Source organism: Rhinolophus sinicus, linkage group LG03 (genome assembly GCF_036562045.2).
Source record: "Rhinolophus sinicus isolate RSC01 linkage group LG03, ASM3656204v1, whole genome shotgun sequence".
In the NCBI taxonomy this organism is placed as follows: Eukaryota; Metazoa; Chordata; class Mammalia; order Chiroptera; family Rhinolophidae; genus Rhinolophus; species Rhinolophus sinicus.
In genome coordinates this window covers 11,725,038-11,740,338 of record NC_133753.1, presented here as the reverse complement: position 1 = coordinate 11,740,338, position 15,301 = coordinate 11,725,038, and the positions used below count along the sequence as shown (strand labels likewise).

The 15,301-nt window shown below is 42.6% G+C and overlaps 1 protein-coding gene across 11 annotated transcripts in view; it reads right to left on the bottom strand.

Annotated features, from left to right (window-relative positions):
- The window catches only part of TTC7B (tetratricopeptide repeat domain 7B), a 238,820-nt gene that overhangs the window by 87,604 nt on the left and 135,915 nt on the right, over positions 1 to 15,301 (bottom strand). For all 11 annotated transcript variants that reach the window (XM_074327043.1, XM_074327041.1, XM_074327049.1 and 8 more), the window contains 3 exons: positions 13,563 to 13,620; positions 7,932 to 8,004; positions 5,064 to 5,224 (listed from right to left, as the gene is read on the bottom strand). In XM_074327043.1, coding sequence (XP_074183144.1) covers positions 5,064 to 5,224; positions 7,932 to 8,004; positions 13,563 to 13,620 — 292 coding nt within the window. The remainder of the gene's footprint in view (positions 1 to 5,063; positions 5,225 to 7,931; positions 8,005 to 13,562; positions 13,621 to 15,301) is intronic.

Sequence of the window (15,301 nt, the reverse complement as noted above, 5' to 3'; positions counted from 1 at the left end):
ACTGCGCTGTACAACTGAAACCAACACAAAATAATATTAAATGTCAACTATAATTAAAAAAAATATATAGTCACAGGATATAAAGTACAGCATAGGGCATATAGTCAACGGTACTGTAATAGCTGTGTACGGTATCAGATGGGTAGTAGACTTGTTGGGGTTATCACTTTGTAAGGTGTGCAAATGTCTAATCATTATGTTGTTTTGTACACCTGAAAATAATAAAAAAATAAAAAATATATACACTATTCACAGATTAAAGGAGTAAAATCATATAATCATCTCAATAAATACAGAAAAAGCATTTGATAAAATTTGATATCAATTAATGACTAAAAAAAAAAAAAAACAACTCTTAGCAAACCAGGAAGAAGGAAATTTCCTTAAACCTCTTAGACTTTTGAGTAGGAAAGCACGGAAATTTTTTTTCAAGTAACTAGGAATAAATCGAGTAAAAAAATGGGTAAAATCTTCATGAAGTAAATTATAAAACTTCACTTATGAAGTATCTTTTGAAGGCCTAAATAATTAGAGATATAATGCCATGGATTAGAAAAACCACTGTCATAAATATATAATTCTCCCCAAAGTGAGCTATTAGATGAAATAAATTCCAATCAAAATCTCAACAGCTTTTTTTGTGAACTTGACAAGCTGATTTGAAAATTTGTATGAAAGGTCAAAATTTGTATGAAACAGCAAGATGCAAGGATGGATCTACCTCACATATAATAAAGTTGTAAGAATGAAGAAAGAGTGGCAATCACACAGAAACGGGCACACTGACCAATGGAACCAAGTAGAAAGCTCAGCAACAGCCCCCCACACATATGGACGTTTGATTTAGTACAACAGTGGCAGTATGGAGCTACAGGGAAAGGAATCTTCTCAGGACACGATGCTGGGACAATTGGGTATCCATACGGGAAAAAATTATATTGGATCCCTCACACCACACATACATAAAACAATGAATTCCAGATGGACTCCTAGCTTTACGTGAGAAAGATAACGAGAGAGCTTTTAGAAGATAACTTAGGAGACTCTCTTCATGATCTTGGAGAAGGCAAAAGTTTCTTAAATCAGACACAGAAGTACTAGCCATGAATATGATTGATAAATTTAACTCCTTTAAAATTAGGAGCTTCTGTTCATCAAAAGACATCATTAAGAGAAATCAAAGACAAGGCACAGATTGGGAGAAGATTTCTGCAGCACATACAACCAAGCAAAGCACTTGTAACCATAATATATAAAGAAATCCTACAAGTTCTGTAGTATGAAGACCACGACCTAGTTAGAAAAGAGGAATGCTCCATATGCTTCACAAAAGAGAAAAGCTAAATGAAGAAACAAACAAAAGGGTGGACAGGCAACTTAAATTCACAGTGTGATACCACTAACTAGCAACCACATGGCCCAAAATAAGTATGACAGCACCGCGTGTGGCGTACGGAGCCACATGGGCTCTCAGGCACGGCTGGTGGGCGTGGAGACTGCCACACCACTTTACAAAACAGTTTGGAATTATCTGGTAGAGTTGAAGATGCACAGGTCCTATGACCCAACAATGTCACTCTCAGAAACGCTCGCACATGTGGACCTGTGCAAGGACATTTGCAGCAGCGTTGTTCCTGATAGCCGACAACCAAAAACAACCCACATATCCACTCAGAGTAAACTAGAAAAACAAATCTTGGTCTATTTACATAATAAAATGCTATTCATCAGTATAATGAATAAATTGCTGCTGTACGCAATACAGATGAACCTCAGGAACATAACATTAAGCAATGAAAGCAAGTAGTATAAATATATACTCAGAGTGATTCCATTCTTTTAAAATTTTAAAACATGCCTAACTAGAATTTTTGTGATTTAGTACAGACATACAGAGGGTGCCCAAAAAAAGGAACGAAAGGAAAAAGGAAAGAAAGGGAAAAACTGTATTACAATTGTAATATTCAATATATACTGACATTAAAAGATGAACACAAGTCACGTTTGACGTCTGCAATTACAAGAGATGCTCAAAGTGGTTACTATCAGTGAAAGTTTAATACAGTTTTTTCCTTCCTTAAAATGTGTATACACTTTTTGGGCACCCTCTGTATATGGTATACAAACACAAGAGTGCTCAACAAAGAATTCAGGAGGGTAGATAACCTGTGACACAAGAGGTAAAGGGACAGGTTAATGGGGGGTATACAGGAAATTCACAGGCACTAGTAATGTTCTTTTTCTTAAATGAAGAAGTGGGTATACATGTGTTATTGAATTATTTGAAATATATTTAATAATCTTTTGCTTCTACTCAATATTTAATAACAATTTTAAAGGATCTAAAATATTGTATTTGAAAACACTGTAGCAGTAGCAATGATAATTCCTATGAACTGTTAAGTGAGTAACATGTACAGATACCTTAACTGCACTGGCTAGGACAGCTGGACGCCCTTGGAGGGGCAGCTGGTCTTCCCTGTCTTACCCATCATTACTGTTACGAGGAAATGAGAAAAGCTGGTGTACCGTGGATAAGCTTAACAGAGACCCAAACGTTCCGTTATTCTCTGCACCAGGCTAAGAGGCTAGCTAAATCAATTCTCAGCTCAACAGTTTGAACTGTTCGACAGTTGGGAAGGGGGTTCACCTCCAACTAGCAGGTACTGACTAAACACCAAAGACGAACTCAGTCTGTGGCAGGTATGGCTGGGGGGACACAAACAACACGAGGCATTGCCAGGCTTCTGAGTCTACCGATCTGCGGGAGACAAGCCTGTCACACACAGACAACACGACATGACAGGTGTCCACATAATCTTGTTGAGGGTGATGTCGCAATGTTTTACTGGGGTGGGAGGAAACCATGGGATCGATTGGTACATTGGGCCCAACTTTTAATAAAATATTCTTGGGAAGAAATTTCTCATCACAAAGGAAGAAATACAAATATTTAAAAAGCAAACAAGTCATCGCCTGCTTTCAGACCTGCTGCCATATGCTTTGCTTTTCTGAGCTTCAGGCTTAACATTAAAATAACAGGCTTGCATTCCTCAAATATCTCTACTGCTGTTCCTTATTTCTACTAGTACTTGAAAAGGCTGTCAGCTGCTGTCACTTGGAGGCATTACCATATTAGCCACCACTGTTTACTGCTTACTGTGCGGTGTAGCTATTAGTTGAATAAGCCTGTGCTCAGATGATGCCCCAGGCTGTCTAAGAGCCACATGCCGGAGTCTAACATCTAAGGAAGGTGTTTGGTGGGTGGGAGGCAGGGAAGGCCCTTTTATAAATATTGATGAGAGAAACTGAATTCAATTGCATCAGGTTGTACTTCACTGATGGGTAAAGGACTGAAGATTTTTTCTAAAGAGCTTTAACCACTTTAAGGTTCCATGGGCTAACCAGCTTCGGACAAAATCCAGAAATACACTCTGTACGTAAAAGAGCAAGTGTGAGAGCTGCAAGAAGTAAAGCACTGCGGCAGAGCTCTTTAATTCACTCTGCATAAATAGCAGAACCTACAAAAGAAGTCTCTAGTCAGGAGTTTCCTGGATTAGAATGAGAATTTTCTCGAAGGGGAGAAGAGGAGTGCTCTTTTCACTTGAAGACAAAGAAATGTTTGTAATGGAAATGTGTGAACCAATTTTCCAAGAAGAGCTGTTGAAATGCACTGATTAAAAACACAGTGAGGTGATGAGGCAGAGAAAGCAAGCAAGCCAAAGTTGATCCACTTAAAATTTGCAATTACACTTATTTCTGAGAGTGAAGACAGCCAGCCTGGGCCACCGGCTACACTCCCTCCCCTCCCCCTGCCCAAAGCCGCCCCCACCCTATTACTGCCCCTGCCCCTTAGACAATTAGAACCGGCCAGCGTGCAGGACTGTTTACTATTTCTGGCCGCTGTGTACCGGTTACTAGGCTACTCCACAGAGGATAACAGGAACCCAGTAGCGCCCAAGATTGTCCTTCCCAGCAAAGCCTAACCCACAGGCCTGGATTCAGGGCCTTGGAGGTAAGATGTGATGGTAAGTATAGACAATTCAAGCATGTGGCACTTTATAGTGACAATTCTTAGGGTATGTACAAATGCCGAGTGATTGGTTTAAGGAATTCCATTTCCTACAGAATAAAACTCAAGAGGTCAGGAATTTTGATGAAAATGGCTTAAAATATAATAATAAAAAAAAATCCCCTGAAGCTAGTGACACCGCCTGGTAACGAAGGACAAACAGGCTCTCAAGCAGTTTCCCAAGTTTCGGTCATTGGAGTTTGTTCAGTGTAACTTTTGCCACATCCGGCTCTATCTGCATGACTATTTACTTAACATTTTTCTTTAAATTGACTTAAAACAACTCATTAAAAAAATTCTTAGTCTCCCTCTGATCAATAATTTCCATGAAACCACATTTTGATATGCAGTTATATTTTTTCTAATGTACATTAAAAAATGTATAACTACTAAAATAAAAACGGTCATCCACAGTCCATCAAAAGCCATCTTGTATACCCCAAGAGTACACAATGGAAAAAAATGGATAAAGTATTTTACCTTGATAAGGATGACCTAACAGACTACAGTTGGCCTTTGAACTGTGAGGGTCCACTTATATGCCGATGTTTTTCAATAAATACTGTAAATGTACCTATTTTCCCTTCCTTATGGTTTTCTTAATAACATTTTCTCTTTAGCTGACTTTATTGTAAGAATGCAGTATATGGTACATATAACATACAAAATATGTGTTAATCAACTATATTATCGGTAAGGCTTCTGGTTAACAGTAGGCTATTAGGAGTTAAGTTTTGGGGGGGTGTCAAAATTATATGTGACTTTCAGCTGTGCAGGGGGTTGGTGCCCCTAACCCCCATGTTATTCAAGAGTCAATTGTTTATTTGTTTCTAAATATCATGAAGAAACAAAAGTAAAGGAAATCGTGTACTATTTGCCCTTGGGATATCCATGAAGGATTTAAATTCAGTAGAAGAGAGAGAAGGAAGCTGGGGAGAAGTAAATCGCATAGCTGTTGAGCACGGGAAAGCCAACGCCTACGCCCACTTACATAAAGTTTTCTGGATACTCGCTCAGGGCCATGTCGATGATGTTCAGTGCATCGTGGTAATGCTTCTGTGCTGACAGCAGGAGGGCCAGCAGGTGCAGAGAGTTCACGTCATCACCTTGGAGCTGAAGAGCTTGGCGGACGTACCCCAGGGCCTCTGGTATCTGGTGTAAAACAAAACCCAAAAGAATTTTTAAACACACACACACACACACACACACACGAAGCCACCATTTCAAGATCTGATTCTCTGAAAATACCAAGAGTTGTTTCTCCTTGTACCGTGTTCAGACTCTAAGCACGTCTTCCTGAAAGCCCCAGGATATTAACTGCCAACGTGCAAACACGTGCTGTCTTCAAGCCATGGTCTCACCACTGAAGTGATACCGGAGACCCCGTTTCTCTGTAGAACTGCCAGTCAATACCAAATCTTTTGTTTTTCCCTAAGGAAACACTCCCCCCTCACCCCCCCGCCCACAAAACTGATCTACTTTTGTTTGTGCCTAATACGTTCACTCTAGATGGAGACACATACAAATTGCCAGAGGTATTTAGTGGAATTAAACTGCCTTCACTGATCTGTTCTCATTTTTTAAAGTATTACTGAAATGAAAGTGCTTAGTAACTTATAAAGCCTTTAACAGCTTTCCAAATGATCAGACACCTGTGATTCTTTTCAAGCTCCTTTGTCCTGGATCTCCATTAGACATCAAGGAAATACGTAAGCAAACAAACAAAATCCCCTTACCTTCCCAAACTACAACCCAAAATAACTTGATCCAAGAAACAAATTGCAATGCCACATACAAAGCAGATGTCCAGACATAACCTTAACCTTTATGTGTAACAGCTGTTCCAGATTTTCTTCAAAATCACTCAAGCACAATGGCTGATAAAGTGCACACATGAATATTGTGTGAATGAAGGTCAATGACTATCGAACACCCCGGATCCCACGCAGGTGTAGCAGTACCTCGTGGGGCTCAGAACCTGAATCTGGACTTCTAAACAGAGCTCGAGGTTGAAGCTTCTTACACGACTGCCTCCAGACTCCTTCCGGTCTCCCCTCCAACTCCAATCCCAATGCTGGACCTCCTTTCAGCTCTCCTGCTTCTTCCCAAACCATCAATAGCCTCACTCCTTAGTAGGAGGCCACGATGTCTGTCTTTCCCAAATCTGTTAGTTTTCCTCTCTGAAATTGTTTTTCACGGATTTAAGCTGTAAAGGTTGGCTATAGAAGCTTTGTGCTTTGAAGCACAGAATGACAGCTATTGCAGCTGGAAGAGTGCTCATATGGCCCAATACTTGGTTTACAGGGAGGGAAGCCGAGTCCAAAGGAGGTGAAATGACTTGACCAAGGTCACTCAGCTATTGAATGGCTCTATGTCTTCTGATTCCTCTTTCATCCTCTCCTCCTAGTCAAATGGCATTGGCTCTGAAGATAAGAAGGCCACAGAGGTCTGGTGTTGCCACGCTGCGTGAAGGCTGCTGACACCCACAAGTCTCCATCTCCTTATCCATTCCTCAGACTGAAAACCGACTGTGTGAACGGCTCTTGGCCTAGGATTGTGGGGAGGGTCGAAGGCAGGGTATACGCAGGGTGGGAGTGTGCAGGGATGACCAGAACAGTCAAGGACAAACAGACACAGAGTTCAAAACGATGTCCTCAAGGGACAGTTAACTTAAAGGAGCTCAAAGCTGGTTCCTCCACCAACAGGTTCTCCTGAGTGCCTGCCACCTGTCAGGCAGTGCTCCAGCTGCCAGGGTAAAGCTGTGACGACGAGAGACATGGTGTCCTGCCCTCGTGGCACCTCAACTGTAGTGAGAAAGGCACTGAACAAGAGAGCTGAGCCCGAGGGAGGAGAAGCACAGGCTGCTGCAGCAAGGAGGCTCCACGGAGAAGGTGAGATGAGGTCCTGCTGGAGGAGAGGCCAGATGGCCGGTCACCAGCCTACAGCTGTTGCAGCAGCAGCTCTTGCTCAGTCCAGCTAGGGCCCACACCATGCCAGGTGAGAGGACCTTTACAGAGGCGGTATCCTGGTTTCCTAAGTCCACAGGTTGTCAATGGGACCCACGTCTCAACATGATTCCCAGGCCTCAGGGAAGTGAGATGCATGCCTATAGCCCAGGCCTGCCAGGGGAATGGCATGTCTGGAGAACTGGCCTTTGATTCACCCTCCAGTCAGCACTAAGGAATGTGCTGGGGTTACCACGAGTGTCTTGCACCTGGTGGGCAGGCAGGCAGGCGTGTGGCCAGAGTCTCCAGAACAGCTGGGAGGGGATGAGAATGGCAAAGGCAGCTTCTGGAAACTACCGTTGGGAAGATGAAGGCCAGCAAAGCTTGCCCTTCCAGCAAGAATACTGTTGAGTCTCCTATTTCGAGGAGCCACCATGTGTAACTATTTATATCTTCTACGTATTTTAAAGAAATTGGTATCTTTTGTCTATGCCTGCTGGCATCTTGCTGTCAATCACCAATACCCTTATGGCAATCAAGCCTCAGCCAGTGACTCAATCCCCACCATGCTGAGAGCTCAGCGCTGGGCTCTGCTAGCAAGGGACATGGCTCTTTGATGACTCCTGGCATCAGGGTACATGCCATGTGCTGCATCCATTGCCATCGACCGCAGGTTGGACCCTCCAGATCTGTGGAATGAACCTCCAAAAGCAGAGCCTGGCACGCTGGTGTCTTCACAGCTTATGCTCAAACTGACCAAACACCAGGGTCCTCACTGTGAGGGGTCAGCGTCCTCTGGGAAGAGCCTCTAGCTTCCAGGTCAGCCTCAGTGAAGGGAAGACCAGCTATTAGCTCAAACCAAGGCGCCGACGGAACTGGATCGAGACAGTTTAGGAAACGTTAGAGAAACTGACCTGTCTGGAGATGGCAAGCTGGAGAGCCAGGTAGAAAGCTGCTTGGTGATCTGTAGGTGACAGGCTGTGGGCCCTGAAAAAGTATTTATGGCTATTAGTACATGGGAGAGTATTCACATTTGCATTTTTATACCAAGGTCACGTATTTGACTACCTAATGTTTCATTGAGATTCATCTCCTTTGTTCACTAACAAATGTAACACATTTTCCTCTTCACTGTATTATGCAGCTATGACACAGGCGGAGCCTGTTTCTGTGTTTTGTCCAGACGCTCAAGTGGCAGCCAGTGACCCTCAGCTTTGAGGAGGAGCCCGAGGTGAAGACCCCACAGGCCCTGAGCCCCGATCTCCCTGCGGCCTGGGTAGGAGAGGCCGCGTGTCACGCATGGACAGTGAGTCCACGAGGGCACGTGGCAAAGTGAGGCGGCTTCCGTTGTTTTGGCGTGGCCTTTACGCTGCTTTGTCTACACTTCTGGATTTCAGAGAAACCAGATGAAAACCAAGCCCTGGCTTTGCTTGTAAAGTGAGGTTTTGGGTTTTGATGAACACTAGGGTGAAAAGACGGGTAGACAGTCTGTTGAAGCTTCTGCTAAGTGCCACGCAGCTTACTAATTTAGTCCATGTAACTCTTACTTGTAAGACTCTGTGGCCAAACACGAGGTTTACTTTTATTAACTGGCCTTTGACACCGGAGGGGAAGAAGCTGTACTGGCCTCTTAATTGATTGCGCATGTCATTCTTGCTTTTATGTGGAAGTCAATTGTGTTTCACCATGAGCAACTCAAACTGTGACTACACAAGAGACATGATTCTGTGTTTAACAGCCTGGAGGGAAGAGAAAAACAAACTTTTACTTTCTTTAAAGGGCACCGTGGAGCAGACTAATTACAAACGGTGGGACCCAGATAGTAAACAAAACTTCTGCTGTTCTGTCAACATTCTGTGATTAAAAGAGGATCTTCTACCAGCAGAAAACAAATTCAGGATAAAAAAGAAAGGCAAATCATTATGGGTTGAATGGTGGCAAACTTGCCAAGAGTGGCTTCCTGCAGTAATATGACCTTTTAATGGAATTGTCCGTCTGCTGTGGGGGAGAAAAGACTAAGGAGTCTTCCAGCTGTTTGCCACCCAGAAGACGTAAGTCCAACAATCTAGGACTTTGGGCACATGTGGCAGCTCATGTATGGGATTGGGTGGGGGGGTGGGAGGGTCTCCGTCTTTTTCTTAATCTTAAGAGCAAAGCACCTAAACTCCCACCTCAAGTAACCAGCCTTAAGTAACCTGCCTTAAGACACAGCCTTAGGACCTTCTCTCCTTAGTGTAAGAGGCCATGTCTGCATTGCTCTTTTAAATGTCTTGTTTCTACTAGTACGCTCCAGTTTTTATTATTTCATTAAGTATTGGTTTTCCATTAATTTGTACATCAAAGAATTTTCTTCTTTGGTGTTCATAAGAAGTGAGATTGGAATGTCATAGTTTCCGTCTCTCCCAATTATTCAGGGAAATTGAATACAAATTAATTATGAAAAGACTTTGAATTATTTAGCATTCTTTATCTCATCTTCTTCCATAATTAATAAAATTCAGGTTTCTGCAACCCCCAGAAAGAATTCCTCAGAGCTATCATTTTCTCAGCCCAGTTTAGATTTTTCTACAAATGAAGTTAGAGCAGATCATGGTTGCCTCCACCCAAGACCAACCAAGTGAAACGCTGGCAATGGTCTGGTGAATGCAGAGCAACAGTACAAGGATAGTTCTGACCACAGGTCCCACCAGGGCCTTATCAAATGGTTATTAACTGTTAGCCACAGCACTGTGAAATAAAACAAACCAGAAGTGCTAGGAATCTTGCCATTTCTGGGGTGTATTAGGGCAACATCTGAAGAAATGGCCATTTGGCTGATAACGGATAGCCTATTGCCAAATTTCTTACGAGGCACAACTTAAACATATATATTTTAAAAAGTCTTATTTTGATAATTGGGCTAATGCGTCCGACTCACTACATTAGCCTATGAAAAAAGAAAGAAAATAAAGGGACTGCCCGAGAAAACAAGAGAAAGTGCCTGGTATCGATCTCATGAGCTCTAGTTGTGCAGAACAACTTCAGCAGCTACGTTTTCTGTGACAAAAGCACTCTGATGTTGCCCATAGCCAACCTGCTCGACAGATATCATCAAGCAAAACAGGTGAGAGGAAAGATGTAAGTGTTCTTGAAAACTGTAAGCCTGCTGAACTCTGCACATGAGTATAAAGCAGCCCCATAAACCCTATCCCCATACGGTGGGCACCTGGTGGGGCTGCTAAGAGAAACCTAGAGACCTAAAAATGTCACCACAGTGATACTCACAAAGTGTATCCGTTGTCAAAATACTGCTACATCCATTAATTCAACTCTTATCCATAAGGAAAGAATTATTAGACTGCTGGCTCACCAGGCCGCCCATCCATCCATCCATCCAACCATCCATCATCCATCCATCCATCCATCCATCCATCCATCCATCCATCATCCATCCATCCCCTTATCTATCCATCAATCCATCCATCAATCCATCCATCCATCCACCCACCCACCCACATTACTCAGCACCTACTGTGATGCCAGGCCTCTGCTAGACTCTGGAGAGCCTGGAGATGAATCATCCAAGTGCCCTTCCTTGAGGAGCATCCCTTGCCCCCCAGAGGGGGAGATCCACGGTGATCCTTGCAGTACAGTGGGCACAGTGCCCTGAGAGGCACGCCAGGCTGCCATTGGAGAGCACAGGATGGGCCTCTCACACCACCTGGCTGGAACCCAAGACACTGGTCTCCTAGACTAGTTCTAACATCCTCTAGAGCTGAACCAAGAATAGAAAGAAGGCTGATCAATTTTGACTCTGGTCCGTCAGACACATACTTTGTAGCAATAATAACTACAATTTATGGAGCATCTTGTCCAAGAACATCCAGCAAGAGACAGAGCTAGAAATGAAATTCTGAGGCCTGGTCTCTCTACCACATCACCCTGCTCTCTTGTTTAGCCAGTTCTCTTTGAAGTCCTTTTTCATCCTAATTACAGTGGACATGTGACTAGTGTATTATTAAGAAAAAAATGCACAAACCTGGTTAAATCTATTACTTAGGAATATCCCATTAATTACACACATAGGATGACCAACTTGTCCTGGTTTGCCCAGGAATTTCCTGGGTTTAGCCCTGAAAGTTCCATGTTCTGGGAAACAGCTCAGTTCCCGACAAACTGGGATGGTTGGTCACTCTACACACACAAATCATACCACATTCAAACTTAAGCTCAAGCTAGGAGGGAGAGAGGACAATAAGACAGACTGTGTATCACAGTGAGTGACAAACGCGAATGCCACCATGCCACCTCTTCCTCATGGAGCAGCCCAGATTCCTGCAGGTGGGGGTCAAGTCACTGAAACATGCTCTCAGCTGTTTCTGGGCTTGCTTCCCTTTGTGGGATGTGACAGCCCACAGAGGCAAACACTCAGATCAATTCAGCATCTTCAGAAAGCTTTGCAAACAACACTGTTTTCCTTCCCTACACTTTTGTACGGGGCGCATGAATTGGTTTCCTGTTTGGGCTGAGCTTACGAATGAACGTACAGCCAAGGGTCTCAATGTTAAGATGCAGTCATGCAACTGGGATGCCTTCAAAAAAAAATCACCTTTTGGAATTCACCGGAGAGCAAATCTGTCCAAATTCTGACTCTAGGCATAATTAAGGACTAATATATCTGCAACCCCACCCCTTTTCTTTTTAAACAAACAAACAAACAAACAAAAAATTGCCAAACAATAGTATGAATAGAATTGTGGGGAGAAGATTTAAAATAAATAGTAAAAAAAGTACTTCTCATCCATGTGGTTTTAAAAGAAGTAACACATTTAAGAAGTAATACAAATCATTCTTATTTACTCAAAATCTTTCCCTTTATCGATGAAGTCTACAGTGCACTAGAATGGTGTTGGTCAAGGTGTTCGTGAAATAAAACAATTTTGCTTCTTTGACAAATACTCTTTATTTCACACAAATACTAAGTTTGGTTAGCCTTCCCCAATAAATCACATAGGTTAGTAGGATTTTATTCCTTTTTATTCCCACGTGAACTAATATTTTAAAAATCTCTTTGAATTAAAACCTAAGTAAAGGAACCAAAAAAGGAACTCAGGCCGATGAACCAGCTGTTACACAACATGAAGTTACAAATTCTGGCGGGTCAAGGCAGACCACCACCAGGGCTGTGTTTGGAGAGCCAGTAAGATGTGCTGATTTAAGAAAAGGGAAACAGATGTAATGACCACTTTCTTAGGCATCTGTGTGTGTGTGTGTGTGTGTGTGTGTGTGTGTGTGTGTGTGTGTCACAGACTAGGACTGGAGAACTTAAAATTCCAAATCACTTGAAATGGAAATGCTGTCAACAAAAGCTTACTTAGCACAGAGATAGGAGATCTGTTTGCAGCTGTCAATTGGTACTTTTTGTCATTAACAAGTCTGAGACTGGTAAGGTAAAGAATACTATCGCGAGCCTGCTAGGAAACAGAAAGAAATAAGATGAAAGAGTTTCAGACTAACCAAAACCAAGGTATAATGATTTCATGAAGAAAGGAATACACACACTGCTACACATCTGTAGGCCACCCAGTTCTAAGGAAAGAAATCTAACAAAGGTTATTGGGTATTAAGAGTCCCTCATGACATTTTGGTATAAGTAAGTTTCTAATACAAGTCCAAAAAATAAATGTAACTCAGATATATTTAAAGTGAAAGGATCCATAGCAATTATAGATTTGATATCATGGGGCTATATTTTCAAGCAACAATTCATTTTAGTGATTTAGTATACCTGCAATAAAAATAAAATTAGGGCAGTATAGTAGGTACCAGAAAAGCTGGGTTAGAGACAGGAGACCTTTTCCATCTTGACCTTAACAGCTCTGTGACTCTGGTAATTCTCTTCACCCCTGCATCTCAGTCTCTCATCTGAGGTAAACATACTACTTGTCCTGTCTGCCTTACTGGTGTGGGACTGAGGACGGGGTCAAGTCAGGGATTGAAAGAACACTATGACACTCAAGAGTTTCCTAATTTTAAAGCATTCTCCAAATTTCACAAAAGGTACAGTGATGGAGACAAGCACAAGGCATTATGAAGCATGACGGGCCGGGGGGCCTGGGGCGTGCTGGCCTGACTGTCTTCACATAGTATGTCAGAGACTGTCCTAAAATCTGGCTTTTTCATTTCTGAACATAAAAATCGGAACCTTGACAATTTTTTTTTCAAAAAGCAAGCAATGAATGATCCCTTTTCTGGATGATGACAAATGTCTTTAATAAAAGGAATCATCTCCCTAGACATACACAGTATCTGTCTTCTTAGAGCTGAACTTGCTTTATTAGGAATGAATAAAATGTGCTCAAATGGATGAACAGATTAAGAATGCAGATTTACATGGCAACAAATGATGCAGCAAGTTTTGATACTGTATGCTCAGTGCTCAAGATGAAAGACTCCCAAGGGTAAAACACTGTTTACATAATCTTTATAAATATCTCTTCTTTTTATACTTATCATACTTTGGTGTCATTATGTACAGCCGAGTGAAAAGATGAACTCCCACTCACCTCTGAAATGCAAGAAGTGCCTTTCTCTGCAGGACCTCCTGCATCCCTCGCAAAGAAGCTGGGGAAAAGGGTTCAATTAGTCAGTGGCACAGGAGATCGGGGAGCGTCTGACAAATGCAAAACTCATCACCCAAACCATACATTCCATTGGATTCAAAGCAACACATGCCCAGTCCTGCCCCAGGCGCTGCTGAAGATAGGAAACGCAGCCCATGCCACCCCAAGACCCTTGCACTTGCTGGGCATAACTGGGAAACGATGCCAGGGGAGAGTGTGAGTTGGATGGTCACTCTTGGTGGCCCAAGGCATAGGGGGCCGTCATCAAAGACCAGCTGGGAACTCCAGAGAAGAGCACATCTGTTTTCTCAAGTGTAGGCATGTAACTTTGGGTGATGATGGGATGGACTCGACCAGAATGGCAAAGAAGAGAACCGGTCACCAATGGTGTTAACTGGACTGCCCTCAAGGTCCTACTGGCACTGAGAGGCTAGGATCCTAGGCCAACCTTGAAGTCATGAAAGGACAGTTTAATTCACACTGTGCAATGGCCAGGACCTTTGGTACCTTGATATGAGTACAAGGGATAAACCAGGCAAACCCCATACTGAAACTGCAAAATCAGCTCAAAAGTGTGAGGCCACCTTGCTGTGAGTCAACACGCCCCCTGTATAGAGCGTGTGAGAAATGGATCCCTTGGAGTCTGCCGTAGGAATTCAAAAGGTACTTTTTATTGTGGCAAGATAAAAGGTCCTGGAGGAACCTGTTTAAGGCTGGGACTGGATGGAGGAGGGCCTTATCTAATAAATCCAACATGGCAGGCACACTAAGAATGGTGGGCGGGTGCCCCAGGGAGCCAGGATGTGGCTGTAACCCACGGCTGACAGAAAAGTGACCGAGCTAGGGCGAACCGCAGAGGTGACCCAACTGAATCACGAATGCAAGATGAGGCCCACCAGGGTCCAGCAACTCTCCCAAAGTTACTGGGCTAACTAGGGATAGAGTCCAAACTAGGAATCTATATGGATAACTATATGGCACTAAATTTACACTTCCCCAAAAGTCTCCTATAGTTAAAACAATGTGCTGGGTATTGCCAATATATCATGTGTGTATGAAAAACTTGCAAAAAATCCATTATTAAAAAATCAGTTGATATATATAACTTCTCCAGGGTCTTTGAAATTTTCAGGCAGTGGAAAGAAAGATTTAGGATAATTTGTTAAAAATAAAACTATAAAGAAAGTGCATATTATTAAAGTCAGGATAGTATTTTCTCTTAAGGGGTCCCATGAGCGGGAAGGGGCACGGGAAGGGCACCCTGGGGGCTGGCAAGATCTCATCTCCTAAGCAGGGTAGCGATTACAATGATATTTGCCTTATACTAACTCATTAAATTATACATTTTTGAATTTTTAAAATATTCTTGTTATATTTAACAATACAAATGTAAAGGAAAAGTAGGAGAGTTCAGAAAAACAACTTATCTATTTATACTTTCTGCAAACATATAACTGAAAACTTCACTAAGTTATACAAAACATTGTTTAGCCAGAAGCCTAGCCGCCAAAACTCTAAGCACATCCAAAACACAGAATTGCAGAGGATGGGTATTTAGTGAGCTGCTGCACCTCACGTGTACTTATCTGCGAATTAAAATGTGAAAATGGAGAAAGGGAGAGGCAGGTCCTAACCAATCAGAGGGAGCTTCTGGAATGGCTGGCCCTGAAGTGTCCTGCCTT